Source organism: Sminthopsis crassicaudata, chromosome 4, assembly GCF_048593235.1.
Source record: "Sminthopsis crassicaudata isolate SCR6 chromosome 4, ASM4859323v1, whole genome shotgun sequence".
NCBI lineage: Eukaryota > Metazoa > Chordata > Mammalia > Dasyuromorphia > Dasyuridae > Sminthopsis > Sminthopsis crassicaudata.
In genome coordinates, this window is record NC_133620.1 from 296301135 (window position 1) to 296325874 (window position 24740).

Consider the following 24740-nt stretch of genomic DNA (forward strand, 5'->3'; position numbering starts at 1 on the left):
TGAGTAGACTGATTTCAGAAAAGCCTGGAAAGATTTACATGACCTGAGGCTGAGTGAAGGAAGTAGAAGTTTGTTTTCATGCTTTTTTCTTGCACAACATGACAAATACAGAAATATGTTTAAAAGAATTGCACATATTTACTTGCTGTCTTTGGGGGCAGGGATAAAGGAAGGAGGGAAAAAACTGGAATACAAAGCCTTACAAAAATGAATATTGAAAACTATCTTTACATGTATTTGGAAAAATAAAATATTATTAAAAGACAATTAAAAAAAAAAACTAAAAAAATCTTTTATTTCTTCTGTTACTCTTATAGTCCATGTAGAATTTTCCCCTCACTTTGATATCCTTTTTCTAGTTCTAAAATTATTCTCTTCTTCTGAGTTTGTCTTATTTTCTTCTGTTGACTCATTTTTTAAACCTCAGTTATTGATTTGGAACTTTGTGCTAGGGTTTGTTCTGCATTTGTAATTCTAGGATTCCTATTGCTGGTTTCTATTTGCTAGCATTTAGCACTTTAAGATTTGCAAGTATTATTTAAATTGATCCTCACAATAACTCTGGAATGTAAGTGCTATTATAGATAAAGAAACTGAGGCAGATGGAAGTTAAATGACTTGAAACCACATTCACATAACTAAGTGTCTGAGATCAGATCTGAATGTAGGCAATTCCAATAGTCTTGTGATAGAGAGAGCTATCCTCATTCAGAGACAGAACTATGGGAACTGAATGTATATCACAACATGATATTTTTTCCTTTTTTGTTGTTATTTGCTTGCTTTTTTTTTTTTTTTTCTCATTTTTTCCCCTTTCAATCTGATTTTTTTTGTATAGCATGGTAAATGGGGAAATATGTTAAGAAGAATTGCACCTGTTTAACCTATATTGCTGTCTATGGGAGAGAGGAAGGGGGGAGGAAAGAATGGGTAAAGGAGGGAAATTTTTTTGGAACACACGGTTTTGCAAGGATGAATGCTGAAAGCTATCTTTGCATGTATTTTGAAAAATAAAAAGCTAAAAAAAAGTTATTGTTTAAAAAAAGAAAAATAAAAAGCTATTATTATTTTTTTAAAATACTGGGGAAAAAATTGAATCTAGGTCTTCTGACTCTGGTGTCTGAACTGAGTGTTAGCACCTTTCAAGCTTTTTGGAAATTCTGGGTTTGGAGTGCTGTGGTCTTTAGGGAACTCTAGAACATGTAAGGTCAAAATGCTGCAAAATTCTGGAGCCCCTGCTGTACTTCAGTATAAGCACTGACAAAATTCTGACCCCTCTGGAGCACTGCAATCTTTGAACTTCTTAATACAGATCACTGCAAGTTTCAGGTGGTGTTGAAGCATCTTTGATCCAAGATTCCAGTTTATTTAAACGTATTATGCTGACTTTTTAAAAGCAACTCTTTTTTTCATACTTACAGTTTTGGCTACTTTATTATACAGTCCCAGCATGGCTGTAGGCACTAATGTAATTTCTGTTTGGATTTCTTTATCATTAATTTGTTTGGTATTCTTTTAAAAATTTTGCTGCCATACATATGTGAGAGCTGGTCTCTTCTACAATCTTTCATACAGTCATCTTAACTGGAAGTTCTTCTGTGGCATTTAGGAGGTTTAAAATTTTTTTTCCTCCATGTTCTCTGTGTTTTCAGTCAGGTACCAAACCTTACCACTTCTTCCTTTACCATATCACTTTGCAATTTTAACCTTATTTTTTTTTTTCCACTGCAGTCACCCTAGCTCAGCTCTTCATCATCCAACACCTAGATTATTGAATCAGCCTCCTGGATGGTCTTCTTGTTTTCAGTCTCTCTCAGCTGCCCTTTCATTGCTGCCAGAACAATCAGTCATTCAACAGGTATTAATGTCTTTGGATCATAGATATAGAGTTGGAAGGAATGTTAGAGGTCATCTAAACCAAGTCTTTCATTTTACAGATTAGGAAACGGAGGGTGAGAGAAATTAAGTGACTTATTGAAGGTCACCAAGGTACTAAATTATAATGCTGAGATGTGAACCCAGATCCTCTGACTCTAAGTCCAGTGTTCTTTCCACTGCATAATGCTTGTGTTCAGAAATGTGCTCAAATTCACAAAGAATAAATGAAAATAACTGTGTAAAATAGAGTTCCTACTCTAAAGAAGTTTCTAATCTTTATGTAATATATTATTATATGATTAAATATATATTATCATAGCTAAAATTACTAGAGAATACACGAGATTATATAGTACATGAAAATTTGTGTAATATAAACTGTGTAATAAATAACTGTGTATAAATTGTGTAATATAAGTATATAAATATAATTTTATTATATTTGTTATTCTTGTTTTTAATGAGATTAGTTTCCTTTATAATTTTCCTATTATTAAGTCAACCCTGAAATTCTCATCTAAATCTAACCTGCTTATAGTATATAATCTCTATTAATATAACTTTTGTGATATTTTGGTATAGCTCTTTTATAAAATGTTATTTAAAAATTTTTGCCTCAGTATTCATTATCTGTTGGCCTATATTTTTCTTTTGCTATTTTGACTTTTCTCTGTTTTTGTTTTCAATACTATATTTGTATCAGAATTTGGTGGGATCCCTTCTTTTTCTATGTTTGCAAAGAGTTTGCTTATTATTGAAAATACCTTCTCTTTGAATTTTGATGGAATTTGCAAGTGTATAATCTGGTCCTGGGAATTTTTTCTGTAGGAGTTCATTTATGGCCTGTTCAATTTATTTTTTTGAGATTGGTCTGTTCAAATTCTCTTTTTCTTGCTCTCTTAATCTGGGTATTTTATTTTATTATTTTTAAATATTCCTCTAGTTGATTTAGATTATTGCATTTCTTGGCAAAATAATTTTTATTATCCTTTATTCCTTATTCATCTGTTATGATTTTTCAAAACTTTATGATAGTTTCATTTTCCTTTCTTCCAATAACATAACTTGTCTACTTTATTCCCCCAGCTCAAATCTTCTACTTTTATTTATTAATTCAATAGATTTTTTCCTGCAATTTTATTAACTTTTTTCTTTGATTTTTTTAAAAGGATTTTACTGGTACTTAATTTTAAGTTTTTAACTGGTAGCTTTCTAGTTTTTTTCTTTTAATTTGCATGCCTAATTCATTGTTCCATCCTTTCTTTTGTTGAATTTAGAGATAAATAATTTTCTTTAAGAGATATTTTGGTGGTATCCCCCAAATTTTGATATATTGTTTCATTTTTCTCATTTATATTAATGAAAGTATTTCTATTATTTGTTATTTTACCTGTCCTTTGAATTGCCATTTAGTCTTTAAATGACTTTTAAACTTCTCTTTAATAACCCTTTATTGAATTTAATTTTATTGTATTGTAGTATGTACAGGAGATATTTCACAGATCTGCTTCTTGCATTTATCGGTGAAGTTTTAATGACCTGATCATGGTCAAATTTAGTTAAAGTGCCATGTCTAGCCCAGTTGAGGAATAAGTATTCTCCTTTCTAATCCTATTTAATAATTATCAGAGATCTAGCAAATATAACTGTTCTAAAATTCTATTTAGATCCTCAATTTTTTTTGTTGTTGTTGTTAGATTTGTCTGACAAACAAATTGGTCTGAAATTTGTGTACAAATTTGGTCTGAAAGCTGTACAATGAGGTTCCCCAACAAATTTATCCTTATAACTCATTTAGGTTTTTCCTTAAGTTTTTAGATAATATGCCATTTAATGCATACATGTTAAGGATTTAATTTGTTGTCTATGGTACCTTTCAGCAAAATGTAGTTTCCCTGATTCCTTTTTTTTCAAATTTAAAAAAGTTTTTATTTTTAGTTCCAAATTCTCTCCCTCCCTCCACACTCTCCCCTATTCATTGAAAAGAAAAACAATATATCTAGGATATACTATAACACATTTAACATGTATGGGACTGCTTGCCATATAGGGTAGGGGATAAGGGAAGGAGGGGAAAATTCGGAACAGAAGTGAGTACAAGAGATAATGTTATAAAAAATTACCCATGCATATGTACTGTCAAAAAAAATTATAATTATTAAATTAAAAAAAAAGATTAAAAAAAAAAGAAAAGATAAACAATATGATACTCATTATATTCCAATGCTTCTAAAATGATTTCTCCTTGCTCTATTTTCCAGGTTGTTTTTGATTTGAGAATACTTGGGTTTTACACACTTCTGCTAAGACTGTTGTGATTTTGTATGGTGCTGACTTGTTTTATCTGAATCAGTTATTTGAATCAGATCTCCCTGATAATATTACAGCTTCTGGGCCCAGAATATGAGTCTGAGATACTCCCAATTAGAATTTACACAACAGCTATGAGGACTTGCAACTTCTTCAATATCCCTACTATCCTAGCAATAGAGCTGTGGCCCTAACACTTGAAGGCTCAGTCTGAGCCCCCAGCCATCCTGTTCTGCTCTGGAGGTGTAACTTAGTTCACCCCTGTTCCACATTTCTTGCCCTAATCACTTGCCTGAAGGGTCAGATTTATGATTTTGTGCTATGAAAGTGATTCACTCTAGTTTCTTAGATTCCTGATCATTATTCTGTCTGGTACTCCTGAATGGGGTAGCTAGGCTGAACTGCTTCCTCCTGCTCTGTGGTCTTGGCTAGTCTCCTACTCAAGGCCCTTTATAAGAGACAGTGTTTTCTTTTGTAAAGACCCCTCAGTCCAGGGAATGTGGGTCACTCTCTCCCACGAAGAGTCACTAGTTCTGGACTACAGGACCAAATTTGGTCCTAAAAAAGCTTAGATCCAAAGAGTGAAGTTAGTCTTTTTATTTATTTTCATTTTGAAATTTTTGTAAAGGGGGATTTATATATACATAGAACACAAAAAAGAATTTTATATGAAACCATGAATCTTGGTTTCAATACTGCCTGATTTCTTAAAAGTTTATAATAAATTGTATCATTACTTTCAGAATTCTTCTACTTGTCTGTGCTTTTTTCTATTCTCTTCTGTGAATATTTTTAAATGTTTAAAAAAAATTGTCTTTTAGTATTACTATGGCTAATCTTCCAGCAAGAAGGGGAAAAAATCCTTGTAAAAAAATAAGCATAGTCAATATTGATGCAAAAGTTTTGAATAAAATAATTAAATAAAATATCAAGAGCTATCAGCTATATTCCTCTAGAATATATCACAAGGATTTATACCATGAAGGCAGAGTTGGTTCAATATTCAAAATTAGGGAAATTATCAAAATAATAAACCATATTAATAAGTTTTAAAGGTGCAAACAAGAAAAACTTTTGATACAAACTCCCCTTGCTGTTAGAAATACTAGAAAATACAAAAATATAAAGACCTTTCCTTAATATGGTAAGTAGTGTCTAAAATCTGGAGCCACCATTATATTTAATAAGGATAAACTAGAGGCTTTTCCATTAAGATTGGAGCAATGCAAGGATGTTCAGTGTCATGACTTCTATTATATAAAATTCTAGTAATGCTAACTATATAGTATTAAGACAAGAAAAAGAAACTGAGAAATAAATATGGGCAAAAAGGAAACAATGATTACCTTTTGGTGGTGATATGAAGATTACTTAAAGTCAATTAAAAATAATTAAAAATATAATTGAATGAGTCCACTTAAATAATAAGTCCACATAAATCACCAGCATTCCTATGTATTAACAACTAAATTCAGTAATAATTCTAGAAAAAGAAATTCCATTTAAAATAGGAAATAATTGTGATTACATGCCACAACACATCCTGGAACTATAAAGATACAAAAATAAAACAGTCTTTGCAAAAATAAAAATAGATCTGAATAATTGCTCGTGGATAAACTGAGCTTTAAAATTAAAATAATTTACTTAGAGCCAACACAATCAAATTACCAAAAGATTTGCTTATAGAACTAGATTTAAAAAAAATAAATTTAGAGGCCTATTTAGTAACAGATCTCAAACTATACTAAAAAGCAGTCATCATCAAAAATGATTTGGTACTCAGTAATAAAGTTAATTCAGTGGAACTGATTAAATATGGAATATAGAAAAAATATATAAATACAGTACTGTGGAAGTATATTAAAAGCCCTTTTTAGTTCAACTAGAAATATTAGTAAATATTTCTCTTGTCTTTAAAAAATGATCTAGATTTGTGCATTTAGGTATGGACAGGACAAGATTATCGCCATAAGCATCTCAGTAAAACTTGTAAAAAGATACTGGTTCAAAAAGGAATAAAAAGAATGACCTAAGAGTTCTCCACCTTGCCCAGAGCTGCATAGGACAGCCGGAATTTTGCAGAAACTCTTGAAGAAGATAAGCTGTGGTCAGTCAAAAGCTCATCACACAGCAGCCTTTTTCCAGCAATTAGAACAGTTCAACAAAGATGATCAGTAGTTCTGAATGGCAATGGCAATGGGGGACAAGGTGCAACCATGTCAACTCAAATAGAGCTATATTCTGGAGATGGAAAGATATCCTTGTGGCAAGAAGGCCCAGTTTATAGCCCAACTTAGAGACATCTAATCCTGGCAGCAAGATTGAGTCTTAATCAGAATTTAGCCTAAGGAATGGGCAAAAGGAAGGTCTCAGGAAGGTTCCAGTGCCATAGTCTTCAAGACCCCTGAATATGCTTTTCAGGAGTGCAAGAACATACATAGTTTAACAGCATACCTCCCAATTCCAACCTAAACAGTGAGATTGCTATGGCAAACAAACCAAGGAAAACATCAAATACTATAAGGAAATATTGTGTACAGATATCAAGGAATAAACCCTGAAAAGACAGTGAACTCAAAACAAGTCCAAGTGTAGCCTTGGAGAATAAATATGTCCCAGACACAAAGATATGAAGTACACCTAAAAGAAATGGGGCAGCTAGCTGGAGCAGTGGATAGTCTGCTGTGCCTAGAGTCAGGAGGACTCATCTTTGTGATTTCAAATCTGAGCAAGTCACTTAACCCCATCTGCCTCTCTATAAAATGAGCTAGAAAAGGAAATGGCAAACTATTCAGTGTCTAATGCCAAGAAAACCCAAGGGTCACGAAGAATCATATAGAACTGAAATGACTGAACAACAACAGGAAAAAATCAGATACAAAGTGTAATAGCTAGGCAGCAAAAAAAGCATCAAGGAGAATTAATATCATAGAACAAAACTTAAACTGTGAGTTATGACCTCATAACAGAATGTGGAGATGTCATTTAAAAAAAAATTTTTTGGGGGCAACAGTAAATGGTATCAAATATTCCACTAAGACTTAATTCTTTTTTTTTTTTTTCTTAAAAAAAAAAATTTAGGTTATACATGTACATTCATTTTTTTACATATTTCCATATGAGTTGTGTTGGGAGAGAAAAACAAACAAAAGGAAAAAATCATGAGAGGAAAAAAAAATGAAGAAAAAAAAGTTAAAATAGTATGTGTTCATCCATATTCAGTTTCCACAGATCTCTGTGATTGCCATCTCTGTGGTGTTTTCCATCCAAAGTTTATTTGGATTGCCTTAGATCAGTGAATTGCTGAGACAAACCAAGTCTATCATAGTTGATCATCACACAATATTGCTGTTGCTGTGTACAGTACAATGTGTTTCCTGATTCTGCTTGCTTTACTTAGCATCAGTTCATGTAAATCTTTCTATGCTTTTCTAAAATCATCCCATTCATCATTTTAATCCATTACTTTTATGTACCATAACTTATTCAGTCATTCCCCAATTGATGGGCATCCACTCATTTTCTAATTCTTTGCTACCACCAAAAGAACCCCTACGTTTTTTAATACATGTAAGTCCATTTTCCTCTTTTATGAATTCTTTAGAATACAGACCTTTTAGACACATTGCTGGATCAAAGGGTATGCATAGTTTTTAGCTCTTTGGGCATAGTTCCAAATTGCTCTCTAAAATGGCTGGATCATTTCACAACTCCACCAATAGTGCATTAATGTCTCAGTTTTCCCACATCCCCTCCAATATTATTACAAAATTTAAATTTTTTTGTAAAAATAAGCAATCACATCCATCTCATTAGTATGTAAATTGGCTTTCATCTTTAACAGATAGTAAAATTACATGGATAACAAAGAATTGTTTTAAAATAAATCTCTTTATGATTTATTATCAATACATGTTTGATTGTATGCTATTTTATATACATATACACCTGGGATCACATAAAAATTTCTCAGGTGAAAAGCAGTTGTGAGTGAAAAAAGTTTAAGAGGGTTTGCCATAGAATAGAAGATGGAAAATCTTATCTAAGAACTGAATGACCTGAAATTAGAATGGGCCAAGCAACAAAATGATCCAATGAAACAAATATGGTATTAAAATAAAAAGATTTTTTAAAAAGATGTCATAAATATAATATAAAAACAGGTTGTTTGTATAATATAATATACAATATAAATAATAATATAATATATAATAAAATAAATATGTCTATTTGAAAATCATGTCAAAAAACTTTCAAGAAAATTATAAATTAAAAAAAAAAGAAAATTATAAATGAAAACTGTCTAGAACTCTTAGAACAGAGGGCAAAGTCAGACTAGAAATAATATATTAGGGGCAGTGAGGTGACAAAGTGAATAGATTCTGTAGTTGTTTTAAATTGAATTTCTGTCCCTGGCTTTGCCTGCAAGGTTTCTTTTTTGGGTTATATATAAGAATATTGATTATTTATGCAAATGAAATTTATGTCCTTTAACTTTGTTGTATTTATGAATTGTTGCAATTAATTTTTTATTGATTCTTAATTTCTTGATAAGTTATCATGTATCTGCAAAAAGCAATTATTTTTTCTTTGCCTATGCTTTTTCTCTTGATTTTTTAAATTAAATAATAATTGTGATAAGGATTGTTTTTATTGGAACAGTATCTAATTTTTATGAATTACATATATTTGCTCTCAGCACTAGATAAACATGGAATTTTTTCAAAATTCTTTTTTAGAATTTATTGACATAATGGTATGGTTTTACTCATTTATGCTAACATAAGTTAATGTATTTTTAATTTTCCTCATATTATATATGGAATTGATAGGTGGAGCAGTGGATAAAGCACAGGATCTAGAGTCAGAAAATATCAGTTCAAATCTAGCCTCACAAAAAACTGGAAATTGAATGGAAATGAAGCCATCAGTTGGAGAATGACTGAATAAATTATGGTATATGAATGTTATAGAATATTATTGTTCTATAAGAAATGATCAGGAGGGTGATTTCAGAGAGGCCTGGAGACACTTGCATAAACTGATGCTAAGTGAAATGAGCAGAACCAGAAGATTATTATGCACAGCAACAGCAAGATTATATGATGATTAATTCTCACAGATGTGGCTTTTTCTAATAATGAAATGATTAAGGCCAGTTCCAAAAATCTTGTGATGAAAAAAGCCATCTACACTCAGAGAGAGGACTGAGGGTACTGAGTGTGGATCACAACATAGCATTTTCACTCTTTTTTTTTTTTTTTTTTTTTCCTGAGGCTGGCGTTAAGTGACTTGCCCAGAGTCACACAGCTAGGAAGTATTAAGTGTCTGAGACCAGATTTGAACTTGGGTTCTCCTGAATTCAAGGCTGGTGCTCTATCCGCTGCACCACCTAGCTGCCCCCTACTCTTTTTGTTATTGCTTGCATTTTCTTTTTATTTATTTTTCCTTTTTGAGCTGACTTTTCTTGTGCAGCAAGATTCTTGTATAAATATGCATACATATACTGGATTTAACATATATTAGATTACTTCTTGTCTAGGAGAGGAGATGGGGGGAAGAAGAGGAAAATTTGGAACATAAAGTTTTGTAAGGGTCAATGTTGAAAAATTATCCATGCATTAAATAAATAAATTAGGGGGGGGGGACAAAAAACAAATCCAGCCTCAGTCATTTACTAGTTGTTTGACCCTGGGCAAGTAACAACCTCTGTAAATTTGCCTGTTTCTTATCTGGAAAATAGGGATAATGATATCAAGAATCTCCCAGAGTTTTTGTGAAGATAGAATATGATAATAATCGTATTAATATAGTATCCGACCTACATAAATGTTATGTATTATTTTTGTGGTTGTTGCTTTTGAGCCAGCCTCCTAGTATAAATTCAACTTCATCATAGTATGTAATATTTCTAGTGGTCTATTTATTGAGGTTCTATTTAAAATTTTTGCATCAATATTCATCAGGGACATTGGTCTATAGTTTTCTTTCTCTGCTTTGTTTCTTTCTTGTGTAGGTATTAGAACTATATCTCTATCACAGGAAGATATTGGAAAAGTGTTTCCTTTACAATTATTGCAGTTAGTATAAGATTGTAGCTAATTGTTCTTTGAATGTTTGATTTACTCGTAAAGCTGTCTGGTCCTGGAGTTTGTCCTTAGGAATTAATTTGTGAGGGACTTGTGTGTTTTATATTTTCTAAGGAATTATTAATTTCCTCTAAATTGTCTATCTTTTTAACATATAATTGTACAAAAGTTTGGTAGTTTCTTTGATTTCTCTTCTACAGTTTTAATATGAACAATTCCTTTTCCTCTTTTTAAAAAAATGAGGTTAGCTGTTTATATTAAGTTTTTTTTAAACAATGCCTAGATTTATAATTTATTTTTTCTTGCTTTCAATTTTATTTATCTTTTATTTTCAGAAATTTCACCATGTTGCTTAAGTCTTGATTTGTTGGGTTTTAAAAGTTGTTTATCTAACAATTATTCTTTTTCTAATGATAAAAGCATCTGAAATATATATTTTTAGTCTCAGAATTATTTTAACTAAATTCCCTAAGTCTTGGTACTTTTCTCATTGTCATTTTCTTTGCTGAAATTTTTGTAATTCTGTAATTCTTTGACTCACCAATTCTTAAAATTGTTTTGTTTAATCTCCAATTACTTTTTCTTTTCTCAAAAGCCCTGTATTGTATTGTATTGTTTCTGCTTTTCTACATTTTTTAATGAGGTCTTTATGTTCCACTACTGGGATAAAGACGCTAAGTACAACTGAGAATGAGTAATTCCTTTCCATTTCTATTCAGTTAGCAGCAGAGGTCTATTGTCTCTCTCTTTTTTTTTCCCCCTAAAATTTTATTCAAGTCATTAACTTCCTAATTTTTTTTTCTTATATTTGCTGAAGTATAAAAAGGGCATCCTGAGGTCCCTTACTATCATAATTTTGCTATCTATTTCTCTTTCCAATTTGATTAACTGTTACTTTAAATAGAGACTGTAAGTAACGTGCTGTTGTCTCCAGAAGCTGCCGCTCGCTCTCTGGGAGAAGATCTGCTGTGTCAACTCAAATCTCACGGACACATTCTTTTTCCTGTAGAGAGCCGTTGTCTCCAGACAGTTGCTGTCAACTCTGGTCCAGAGTAGTGACTTCCCTCTTTTATCCTCCCAGAGAATGGGCATGGGATAATGCAAGGGCTTCTGGGAAAAATTACTTCAACCAATGAACTTGCTCCTCCTAAGCATGCAAGCTCTTCCCCAGAAATTCACAAGTAAAACTCCTAGTCATGGCCGGAACTAGAGAATTGTCAAGTACCCACTTAGTGCTTAGTAAAAACCTAATATCTCATTATCTCATTAGCACTTAGTAAGAACCTAACAAGAGACTATGCTATTTAGTATATAAATTGATTTTGATTCTTTTTCCATGGAGCCTTTAGCCACAATGCAATTACTTGCTTATCTTTTTATCACAATTATCTTTCTACAAAGCTTTAATCTGAAATCTTAATTGTTAGATCTGACCACCTCTCAGATTGGCTAAGATGACAGGAAAAGATAATAACAAATATTGGAGGGGATGTGGGAAAACTGGGGCACTAATACATTGTTGATGGAGTTGTGAAAGAATCCAACCATTCTGGAGAGCAATTTGGAAAAAAAAAGTTATCAAACTGTACATACCCTTTGACCCAGCAATGTTTCTACTGAGCTTATATTCCAAAGAGATCTTAAAAAAGGGAAAGGAACCCACATGTGCAAAAATGTTTCTGGCAGCCCTCTTTGTAGTGGCCAGAAACTGGAAATTGAATGGATGCCCATCAACTGGAGAATGGCTGAATAAATTGTGGTATATGAATGTTATGGAATATTATTGTTCTATAAGAAACAACCAGCGGGATGATTTCAGAGAGGTCAGAGAGTCTTACATGAACTGATGCTAAGTGAAATGAGCAGAACCAAGGAGATCATTGTACACGGCAACAAGAAGACTGTACAATGATCAATTCTGATGTACTTGGCTCTCTTCAACAATGAGATGATTCAAACCAGTTCCAATTGTTCAGTGATGAAAAGAGCCATCTAATACCCAGAGAGAGGACTGTGGGAACTGAATGTGTACCACCAAATAGCATTTTTATTCTTTCTGTTGTTGTTTGCTTGCCTTTTGTTTTCTTTCTCAGTTTTTTTTCCTTCTTGATTCGATTTCTTTTGTATAGCAAATTAACTGTATAAATACGTATACATATATTGGATTTAACATATTTTAACATATTTAACATGTATTGGACTACCTAGCATCTAGGGGAGGCAAGGAGGGGGAAATTTGGAACAGAAGGTTTTGCAAGGGTCAGTGTTATGTTTTGTAAATAAAAAGCTTTAATTAAAAAAAAAAGTTTAAAAAATTGTTAGATCTACTTTTTTTGTGTTCAGCTGAAGCAAAATAGATTTTGTTCGAGCCCCTCATTTTAACTCTACATTGATCAGTGAGTCAATAAGCCTTTATTATACCCCACCCATAAAAATGGATGGGCACAAGCACTGTACTATGCAAAAGATAGCTTTTGTCCTCAAGGAACTCACAATTTAAATGGGAAGACTAGATGCAAACAACTATGTACAACTGACAGAATAATTAGGAAATAATCAATTGAAGGAAACGTTAAAATTAAAGTGGAATTAAGAAAAGCTTCCTATAAAATACAATGATAACCAATGAAAATGCTTGGAACTAAGAGATGGAGTGTCTTGTTAGAGTAAAAACAAGGGTAAAAGATATGAGGACTGGAAAAGTTGGGGAGAAGGAGTTAAATTAAGAAGGGCTTTGAATGATAAAGGGGACTTTATAGTTTATTCTGGAAGTGATAGGAGAACTATCCTTTGGTTGGATCACTCTGATAGCTGAATGGAGGATGCACCAGACTGGGGAGAGCAGTGGCAGGCAGACCAACTAACCAACTCTTACAATAGTTGCTGATATGAGATGAAGGCCTACACCGGCTGGTGGCAGTGTCAAAGGAAAGAAGGGGTAGGTATATTTCCAAGGTGATGAAAAGGTGAAATCCACCGGCCTAGCCAGCAGATACACAGTGGTGCTGAGAGAAGGTGGGTTGAGAGAGTTAGGATACAAGTTTGACATCTAGATGCCAAACCTAGAGGATTAGGATTGTTTTCTAACCCATTCTGCTATCCTCTTACATTTTAAGGGTTCTTCCCACTCTCAGTAACAATTATAATTGTTAATTGTGAAATTTCTCTTAATCTTGTCTCTCCCCTTCCTTTTGCAAATAAGGTGGTAAAAAGTAAGGAATTTGCCAGTCACATAACCTAAAAACAGATTAATTTGTTTCCGTCCTGTCACCCCTTTCTGCCCCCATCCCAACATTTTACTTTATCTTCCATTCTTTTCAATCCCTCCCTTGATGTTTCTCTTTCCAACACTGAAGTTTATTTTGCTTATTATTTTCCTGCCTTTCAAACCCAGATCTCTCCCTCCCTTGTCCCTCTGTAATACATTTAATTCAATACATTTCTAATAAATGTATTAAACTAAAATGTAAATGTAATTGTATCTGATGTTCCTTTCTTCAATGAAGATGAAAGTGATGTTAATGGCATGCCAGGTTTCCCTACTTCTTTATGTGTGTTTAAATTCTCATCTTTATTGTAATGGGATAGTGATTTCCTTTCTTCCCTCTTATGAATTGATTCATAAGTCATGAATCAATTCCCTCTCACTAACATTTGTGTTTTCTAGAGACCATCAAAATAGAACTAAATCAAACACAGATGCTCTATCACATTTGCTTAAAGATTTTAAGATTCTTAGAAGACATGTGTTTCTTCTCTCCCTAGTAATATATATATATATATATATACATATAAACAATTCATCCCCACATATTCCCTTCTAATTAAACAAATGTTTAATGCCTTTCTGTGTTTCTTTGATTCCAGTATTTATCTCCATTTCAGAACCATGTGGGTTCTGGCCTTTTTAATCTGCAAAGCTTAGAAATTCTCTATTTTATTAAAGGTCTGTTTTTTTTCCTCTGTAAGTTTTTCTAGATAGGTTATACTTAGTTTTATTTTTATGCCTTTATATTCTGCTTTTTGGTATACTGGATTCCAAGCTTCCTTATCCTTTATGATAGTTGTTAGCAAATTTGGTTTGATTCTTTTTTGGTACTTGTACTCTTTCTTTTTGAATACTTATAGTTTTTTTCCTAATACATGGAAGCTTTGCTTCTGAATATGACATTCTTGGGTGCTTTAATTTGGGAATTTCTTTCAGGAGGTGAGCAATATGTTCTTTCTAGTTTGACTCTGCTCTCCATTTCTGGGCAATTTTTATTTTTAATTTTTTAAAATATGATGTCCAGCTTTTTTTTTTTTTTTTTTTTTGGTCATTATTTTCAGATAGAAAATTCCTAGGTTAAAGGATTCAAATAGGAGTATAGAGAACTGAAGTCATATTTTAAGTTTTTGTTTTATTCATATGTGGCATATATTCCTACCTGCCTGCAATTGTATGTAAATGCAAATGTAAATGTATGCCTGCAAAAGTAAGCTCCTCAAGGACAAGGACTAATACATTTTTTGTCTTTGTATCCTTCACCTTTACAAAGTGCTCAGCACATAAAAAGTGCTCAATAAATATTTGTAACCTTTCTTCCAAACTCTTTTACTTTAATATAAATAAATAATCACTTATTTTAAATTTTTAAAAATTATATTTTTATGCCGAATACTGAGCACATACAGGAAACAATAATAAGAGCTCATTTATTGATTCTGTTAGCCGGGGCCTTTTGTGTCTGGTCTTTTTTTTTTTTTTTTTGCAAAAACTTACAAGTTTTTCTTTCTCTCTAAAACTTTATTAGGTGTGGGGGCAGCTAGGTGGCGCAGTGGATAGAGCACCAGCCTAGAATTCAGGAAGACCAGAGTTCAAATCTGGTCTCAGACACTTAACACTTCCTGGCTGTGTGACCCTGGGCAAGTCGGTTAACCCCAGCCTCAGGGAAAAAAAACAACAACCAAAAAAAACTTTATTAGGGAAGACATCTTGGGCTAACCCTTTCCAATGCAAATATTCTTGGAGATTAATGTTAATTGGCCTAAGTAGGTCTCTGTCTAAATTAACTCATACCAACTTCCCTCCCATATCCCCCACCCCTTCCACTTCTCATGCCATAAGCTAAAAGAACTTGACACAGCCCCAGTGACTCTGAAGTATTACCTCCAAAGGGAAAGAAGAAAAACTTTCTTCTTTTGTGATATATATATATTTTTTAATTTTACTACATTTTAAACTCCTAACCATTATGAAGCAGATGAGCATAAGGAAAGGATTTCAGTTACTTGAGGGGAAGAGCTGAGGGCAATAGGAGATCCAAAGGAAATGCCTGGATTCTAAAGGACCCAGACACCCTATCTTACTTCCTCACCAGCTCTCTCATTGCTTCGTTGTCAAATCGAAAGAACCGCCAACCTTCTGCTACAGTGAGATCTTTGGCGCCCCTGGCCTTATAGAAGTCCATGGCACTTTGATTCCAGTCGAGGACAGCTAGACGGAACTGGGAGCAGCCATTCTCTAGGGCAACCTGCAGGAAGTTCACCCCATATGTAATCAGTAATTATAGGGTCAAAAGCCCAGATATTCAGTTCTGAGACCACTTCTCATCTCCCCAGTGCCCCCATACTCAAAAATACAAGGAATTAACCTCCCAAACCATCCACAGATAGACTTCCTTACCTCAGCCACTTTCTTGATAAGCTTGGAACCGATCCCCTGACCTATTGTGAGGAGAAAAACATTAACAGGAGAGTGGTACACCTAGCTAGAAGGAACAATAATAACAAAAGGGGGGAAGCTTTATGTTTGGAAGGCAGTGGAATGTCTGTAATCCAAGCCAGTACCCCGATATTTCGGCATCACATAGATATCCTCCAGGTACACATTTCTTCCTGTCCAAGTGCTGTAGGTGAAATAGTATAGGCCATAGCCCACCACAGTGGAACCTGAGAAAGCAAAAAGATCATTGGTAGTCTAGGAAAGCCAGAGAAAGCAAAAAGATCATTCGTAGTCTAGGAAAGCCAGAATTCTATCTTTCTGGACCAATATTGGCAAAGGGCCAGAAAGAACCAAAGATTTGTAGGGGTGGAGGGGTCCAATACTTAATAAGTTGTATGTGGAGTAATGAATGGAATGATAATTTTGAGCTTAAAAACTTTAATGTGATTCTGCCAATGTTCCTCATTTGTAAAATGGACATTATAATATAACAATTTTCATAAAACACTTTGCAAGCCATAAACATATAAATATTAGCTCTTATCTTTTGGTGAGTGGAGAGGGGAAGAAACACTTTTTACTCATGTAGATTGATTCCTGTTTTTAAATGTATAGTTTTTGGAGTTACAGGGAGTCCCAACTTAAGTGACTTAGCTAGAATCAGAAGCAGCACATGGTGACTTCATGGCTACAAGATGCTTTTGAGAGGATCTGTTACTACAGCAGGTTTTACCCAGGGGATTGCTGTGTTCTGAAGGAACCTCAGCCACCAGACAGTGATAGAAAGGATTTTCACCAAAGCCATCAGTTTTCAAGGCTGTTGAGAAAGATAACAGACATAATTATTAAAAAAGCAGAGAAAATGATCTACCCATTGGGTGACTAGGGGAAAGAAAGGAGGGACTTTTGAGGTTCAGTTCCCCCCACCCCCTTTCAGGGGTCTCAAGCCCTAGAGTCCCACCTCCTTCGCTGATTTTCACTTGATCTAAGAGTTTCTCGAATTCTGCTAATTCCTGTGAATACAAAGAATGAAGAGGGACAATATTTAAGAGATCAGGAATCATGACTAAAATACAAAGTAAGATTGTTGCGGGTCTGGGATTTTTCCCGCCTTTTGCCCCGGTAGCATCTACCCCTCTACTGCACAGAGAAGGTACTTGTTGAGGAATGAGATATTTTTGAACAGACAATGCAGGGATTTGTTTTTGCTTGCCTTTGCATATTAGTTACAAAAGCTTTGTTTTTCTTTAAAATGTGGAGGAGGGGTGGGAAGGAAGGGGGAGAAGGAAAACCAATATTTTGGTGACAAACATTAAGTGAGCCTGAATTCAAATATGGCCTCACTAGCACACTCACTAGCAGGTTGATCCCGAACAAGTTACTTAACCATTGCCTCACTTTCCTCCCTGTAAAATGGGGATAATAACAGCACCAATTTTCAAGATTGTTGTGAGAATCGAGTATGGTAATATTTGTAAAGCACCTGGCACCTAGTAAGCATTATATAAATGTTAAATATTATTATTCATGTTAATACTTAAGATCAATTGATATTATTGAAAAAATGCAACAACTCGAATCATTATACATGGACGCCCCAAGTTAAAACGTTGGGGGTTTTTGTTGAATTGTTTTGACTTGAGGCGACCACTGACTACGTATCTCTTATCTTCAGAACTCCAGAAATCTATGCTCCCCCCCCCTCTACGCGCGACGGGTTCACCCTCTTTCCTCCCCTCCCCCAGGGACCCACGCTTCAGCCCCAGCCCCGCCTCCCCGCCGTTTTCACCCGGATCATCTTCATGATTGCCCCACAGTCTCCCTCCGCGGCCTCCCGGATCAGCACCGTCGCCATCGATGCCCAGCCCCAGACCACGGGTTTTGTGACTCCTCCTTCCGGCAGGGAGGACAAAGTCCGGGCTCCGCTGCCCTTCCGGACGCTCCTGGAGGACCCGAGGGACTATTTAAAGCGGCGGCTTCCGACCTTTTCTGTGTCTTGAACCCCGCGGGCCACCGGGCTGTGCACCCTGTCTCTGAGAGTGTTTTTAAATGCACCAAACGCCGTGCGTGGGAACCCATGATACTGACGTGCAATTATCAAACTATTAAAAATTCATGAACCCCCCTCCCCCAGTCTCAGCTAAAATCCCATCTTCTGCAGTGAATAGAATCCGACGTGGGGAAAGGAAAATCTGAATTCAAATTCAGCCTCTATTTACCTCAGTTTCCTCCTTTGTAAAATGGGAATAATAAGAGTACCTACCTCCTAGGGTGGTTATAAGGATCAATTGGCACAATCGTAAAGCGCTTAAGACAGCGCTGACATAATTACTAAACGCTTGTCCACTGACCGACTCCTGAAACCTATCCGGATACTCATGTTGTGGGACTTCATGGTAAGGACCCCCTAACACTAGGACTTCGAAGTACGATGGGTCCCCAAAGGCACGGGAGGCAATCGGAAGCCTAGGGCGAGGAGACGAGCTAGAAACTGGGGTCCTGGGGAGAAAGGGGGAGGGGAGAGGGAAGAATAGTTACCGCAAAAAAGAAAAAAAGAAAAAAAAGACCTCTTCATAAAATCACGCCCCTTCCCTGAAGGCTGTCTCCCTTCCCTCTCCCTCTTCTTCCCTCTCTTTGCAGGCTGTGAATGCCCGTCAACTTGTTAGAAAGCGTCGAGGGGTGCATGGCCCCAGCTCCGGCTCACTAAGTCCCGCCTGCCGCACCCCGCTCAGCTTGCCGGCGCCGTGCAGAGTCCGAGGTATCAGACCCAGGAGGCTCTTAAGACCTCACCTAACACCTAATTTCACAGAGATGGAAACTGAGTCTCCAGAAGAACTATCTTGTCCACCTTAAAGCTCTTCCCTTCCGTTTTAGTGAGATCGCCGGGAGCCACAGGCATAAGGTATTAAGCAAAGGCTTCTCAACCCTTAACTTTTGTGGTGCCTTTTCCTCTTTTTGATCAAATTTATCACTTACTATGTGACCTTATTTTTTTGTCCATTACTCCTAGGCATATACTTCTAGGCCTCAGTTTCCTGAGCCTTGAAATGTGGGAGTTGGTCAGCATGCTCTCTATAATCTCTATCTAATTTGATTATTCTACCCATTCCTGTATCTCACATAATCCTGCCTGCACTTTAGACAAGCCTGATAAATTAAAAAAAAAATCAGTTTAAAATATTAGTGATTTGATTGATTGACCCCAGAGTACTTAAATGTTAAAAGTGCATTCCTTGACAAAAGCAAGGTCATGAAGCTGTGGTGGCAGGATTTCATGGCACTGAGGCATGGAAACAGGTCCTAGAAGACACTATGAGAAAATACAGAGGAAGGAGTCCTTGTGTCCCAGCATGACAAGTAACTCAGATCGGAGGCTGGTCATTATCGAAGTGCCTCTGGCAAATTACTCTCCCTCTCTGGATCTCAATTTCCTAATGCGTAAAATATTTGGGGAGAGACACAGTTTAAAGTTGTCTACATAATCTCTAAAATCCCTTTTGGCTCTAAACAGGTAAATCCCATGAAATTTACAGTGGTATAATTCCTACCCAACCTGGGATGAAGGAAATCTGATGGAGAAAAGGTTAAGGAAGGTAGAAACAATACAAAGGGTTAACTCAAAGGAAGATGAGCCTAAGGGCAGATTTTCTTCTTGGAAAGGGAGGGGAACTAGTGCAATTGGACAAATGGGACTTGGAAAAGGAATTGCAGTGACCTGGTTTTTTTGTTTTTGTTTTTGCTTTATCTTGGAATTCCTATCACTTAGTACATTGCATTGCATATAGTAAAGGCTTGTGGGACTGGAACGGACCTGAGCCTAAGAGAGTTGGGGAATCTAGGAGGCCCCTTACCCTATTTGTCCTCAGAGGGGCCAAAGGGTCAGTGCCCCGTCTCCTACCCTCCCTCCTTCCTCCCAAGGCAACCTTTAACCCACCACTTCCCATGCCCAGCAGGGGTGCCCGCCCCTCAGCTGACTCCCCAGAGTCTCCAGAATCACTGAGCAGAGAGAGCTGCCCCACAATGGAGGGTCTGTGTTCAGTAACTGTGCTGCTGCTGTTGCTGTGGACACTTGAGACCTGGGGGGACTGACTCCTAAATCTCCACTTCCCACAAAGGTGCATAATTAGGGTAAGGGTAGGGTTTTGTGGGAGATAGGTGTGGGTCCAATGGGGTGGGGGATGGGGGGTTGGGCAGGAAGACAAGAATTCTAGAACTCCGCTTGTGTATGTCTGCTTGTGTTTCTGTCTCTCCTGGGAATTCTCTCTTCTTATTAATCAATCAACCAACATTGATAGTGAAGCACATGCTTCAAGGGTCACAAAGACAAACCTTTCCTGACACAGATCTCCAGGGATTCTGCTGTTCTCCTCCTTGGTAGTAGTACTGGGCAAGAGTCTGTCACCATCATGACTTTTTACTTCACCAAGGTCACTAGGTGAATGAGAAACCTCAAACTCCCATTATCCTCTTTCTAAATCTTACGTTTTTTCTCTACCTTTTCTCCACTTCCCCCTTTCCTCTCCTCTACCCACTCTTTTCCTCATTTTGAACCCCTACTCTCTACCCTGCAATCCACCCCTTGCACACACACATACACACAAAATATCTATATGCACACAACTTCTTCCTCTTTTCAGAGCCATCTCCTCCTATGAACTTCGGATTCAAAAGGAGAGATTTTTTATGGGGATACAAATACCAAAGATGACTAGTTTATGCTAGGACTTTGGGGTGGCCCCTTGAGATACAGTTCCACAACTTTTGGGCCCAGTTCACTGTGGGAGTTGGGTCCCAACTGAATGATGGATGTTGGCACTAGGTGAATTTTTTTTTTATGAATGAATGAAGTATTGAGTAATTGAATGAATCAGTAATAAGTCTCTGTCTCTCTCTTTCTCTGTCTCTGTTTCGATCTCTCTCTCTTTTCTTCCCTCTCTTCTAATCTAACCCCATGCCTCAGCTTTTTCATTTCTTTACCCAGACCTTCCTCAGCCAGATGTGGACCCTTGGGCCTTCTCCTTGGAGTTCAGACTTCAATTTTTAAGGGGCTCAGAATTCTTGCCCTGGGTATCTTGGTCGATCAATCCCTCCTTCTCTTTGACCTTCAAGACCAAGTGGGAGAGTTAAGACTGGGCCTGAGGTGGGTGGGTGGAGCATTTTAGCTTTTAGTTCAAGTTCGGCAGCTAATTTCCTGTATGGCTTGAGGCAAACAACTTACCATCTCTGAACCTCACTTTCCTCTACTTTAATATATTGATTTGGAAGAGATAATCTCTTTTGTCCCTGGTACTTCAGAAATTTTACAATTCTATCATTAGGAAATGACAACATCCATTTTTTCTAAAGCATCCTAGGGAGTGGAAATGACTTGGTTGGAGGGGGAGGAACTTGGGGAGGTCATGAAGGGTGGTACTTGGACTATGGATGTGGCCCATTGGAAAAAAGATGTGACTCTCTCAGATTATGGTACTTTCTGCCAGATTACCACAGAAGCAGGAAGTATTGTCTAAATCGTTGCCTCTGAACCCAGGGCTCTGATTCAAGTTGATCTGAATCTGACCAGGGTAGTCCTGAGTCAGGGGTCACAGGAAATAGCACTTATTTTGCTCCCTGTTCTCCTAGTCTCCCTTCGGTCTAGAAGGGACCCATCTGAGGGGAGTCTATCCGGGGAGTGGCACCAAGTACAGGGAACCTTTCCTAAATTTCCTTCTACCCCCCTCCCCACTCCTTACATACACACACCTGGGAACTGAAAGGGATATCTATTTGGAAAGAGAAGGGAAATGATGAGGACCATGGGAAACATCTCAGGAACTTAGATGCATAGGATGCACAAGCAAGAATGCCTAAAATAAAAATACTGAGAGAGTACCTGAATGGAGAAGAGGAGAAGGCCATAGAAAAAGGTATTATTTAACAGGGTAACATGGAAGGAAAAGCTAGAGGAAACATCTGGCAAAGGGGTAGACGTTGCTGTTCTCAGTTTGACCTCCCATTTCCATCCTCATCCAGGAGAGGCCTCTTCTGCTTCCTTCTGTCGGACTGGACTTCAGGTACAGGGAGCTGAATGTTGATCAGGCTCTAAGCAAGAACATCTGGACTTACAGCTGTCCAAGAGTAAACAACAATACTAACACACCTCATTAAACTTCCTTGAAGAGTCCCTTAAATATTATTGTTCTACAAGAAATGATGTGCATCAGAAAAATCTGGACTTACATGAATTAAGCAAAGTGAGTAGAACATTATACACAGCAACAAGAAGATTATGTGATAATCAACTCTAATGGACTTGGCTCTTTTCAATGATGAAGTGATTCAAGATATTTCTAATAGACTTGTGGATGCCATCTACATCCAGGGAGAATTATAGAAATGTGGATCAAATCATAATCAAATCAACCTATTCTTGAGGGTGGTGGTGTTTGCTTGGTGTTTTTTTAATTTTCCCTTTTGATCTGTTTGTTTGGTGGGTTTTTATTTGTGTGTGTGTATGTATGTGTGTGTAGCATGACAAATACATGTTTAACCTGTAGCAGATCGCTTACTATCTAGAGAAGGGAGGAAGAAAATTTTGGAACACAATGTTTTGCAAAGATAAATACTGAAAAATAACTATGGATATGTTTACATATATTGTATTTAACATGTACTTTAAATATTTAACATGTATTGGTCTACCTGCCATCTGGAGGAAGGGGTTGGGGGGAAGAAGGGGAAAAGTTTGAACAAAAGGTTTTGCAAGGGTCAAAGCTGAAAAATTATCCATGCATATATCTTGTAAATAAAAAGCTATAAAAAAAAGGTGAGTGCTGAAAAACATTCTTGCATGTATTTGAAAAATTAAAAGTTATTACAAAAAAGAGAGCCCTTAAATTACTTTCCTCTGCTTGACGCAATTAGATACCATCCTTCTCTCTTTTCCCATCTCCAACCCAGATTCTAAGATGAATGGTGAAAAAGAACAAAGTATTTTTAAGCCAAAGACCCGGAAATGACTACCTGTACAACCTCAAAGGAATCATTGTTATTAAATAATAATAAGAATAAGAAGAAAGTGGTGTGCTAAATTACCTCTATGGTTCCTTCTAGATCTGAAGTTCTGTGATCCTATGAACCTTCCCTCCTAAACCTAGCAGTTTGGCTCCTCCAGCCTTCTGGGACTCAGGCTCCATTCCATTAATTGTTGGTGGGAAAGAAGAGAAGGAGCTTTAGAATCCAAGATAACACCATATCCTTAAAATGGTTAAAGAATTTTCTATCATTGGAAGAATTCCAGCAGAGGCTGATCTTGTTAGGCATGTTGTACGTTGAATTCCTATTCAAGTATTGATTGGACTGGTGATCTGCAAATTCCCTTCAAATGCTGAGATTTTGTCAATCTAAGCATTCTCTTGTTACTTTTGTTTTTTAATTATCCTAGAAGAATATCAAGGGGTGTGAAAGTGATGGAGAAAAAAGGGGGGGAAGATAGAGGAAAGCAAGCAACAACTTTCTGTTCCCTACTTCTGGGTTCCTTAGTTTCATTCTCAGAGGCCTCTACTCCATTTAAATAAAGAACTAGCCTGTGCTGGTCAAGAGCAGAAACAATATGCAGACTCTGGCTTCCAGGCCCCACTGCCCTTAGGGGACCTGGTGTCTCTGGCCTCACTCTTTTAGATAAACTCCTCCTTCCCATCTCCTAGTTTCAAACCCTTAGGGACTCTTTATCTTAGGTTCTTCATTTAGCTACTTTCTCCTCTACTTAGTTGACTGGGAATTAGTAGGTTACAGGACAAAAGAGTTTTCTGGGCAGGGCAGAAATCTGTGTGGAATAGAGCCCTAGGCTGCAGGAAGGTAGTATAGGAGGCTGGAGGAAGGTAGTAAAGGAGGGGGAGATGAGGTATTTTCACAATGCCCCAAAGAGCACACCATGCTAGAAATCTCCCCACTTCGTAGAATTAGTTGACAGTGTTTCTTTTTTTGGGGGGAAGAAGAGTGGTAGAAAGCCAACCCAATACCATGCACCCCAATCCCCACAGAAGGATCCAGGCAGTTTACCTGAGCACCAGGATTCCTGAACTCCAGGTGGCCTCTTTAACTCTCCCGCCCAGAGCCCAATAACAATTTAATTCCTAGATTTCTACTTATCTCCCAAGGCTGTTTACACCCTCTCTTAGCAGTAGCCTTTGTCTTTGTAGGAGGTGCACCAATCCCCTAGCAAAGACACCTGGGGGTAATTCCCTCCACCCCTCGACCTCCTCCCCTTTTATTCCTCTCCCCCTCAATCCCCTCCCCCCCAGTCCAGAGCTAGCTTCTGCTAGACTCAATCTGTCTAGGTTCTTTTCTCTGTACCTTCTCTGCCCCTATTTTTTCTCCTTAGGGATTCTCTCTCTCTCTCTCTCTCTCTCTCTCTCTCTCTCTCTCTCTCTCTCTCTCTCTCTCTCTCTCTCTCTCTCTCTCTCTCTCTCTCTCTCTCTCTCTCTCTCTCTCTCTCTCTCTCTCTCTCTGTCACAATAATTGTATAAATATGTATGCATATATTAGGTTTAACAGATTTCTGCCATGTATTAGACTACTTACCATCTCATCTAGGGGAGTAGAGGAGGAAGGGGGAAGGGGAGAAATTGGAACACAAGGTTTTGCAAAGGCTAATGGGGTTTTTTTGTTTTGTTTTGTTTTGTTTTTAAAGGCTAATGTTGAAGAACTGTCCACGCATATGGTTTGAAAAATAAAAAAGCTTTAATAAAGAAAAAAAAAATTTAAATAGTAGCCTG

General features: G+C 36.6%; 1 protein-coding gene and 1 long non-coding RNA gene across 2 annotated transcripts; one reads left to right on the forward strand and one right to left on the reverse strand.

Moving 5' to 3' along the window:
- Positions 1–14999: 14999 nt before the first annotated feature.
- On the reverse strand, positions 15000–17875 carry SAT2 (spermidine/spermine N1-acetyltransferase family member 2). The gene is made up of 6 exons (XM_074311821.1): positions 17774–17875; positions 16946–16997; positions 16718–16801; positions 16110–16211; positions 15946–15986; positions 15000–15793 (listed from the first exon to the last, which is right to left on the reverse strand). Exons 1-6 carry the CDS (start codon positions 17837–17839, stop codon positions 15626–15628), a joined length of 513 nt encoding a protein of 170 aa, XP_074167922.1. The 5' UTR covers positions 17840–17875; the 3' UTR covers positions 15000–15625.
- Positions 17876–18138: 263 nt separating this feature from the next.
- Positions 18139–22788, forward strand: LOC141566779 (uncharacterized). The gene is made up of 3 exons (XR_012489384.1): positions 18139–18380; positions 18625–18886; positions 21997–22788. It is a non-coding gene; the product is annotated as an uncharacterized LOC141566779 (long non-coding RNA).
- The last annotated feature ends 1952 nt before the right edge of the window (positions 22789–24740 follow it).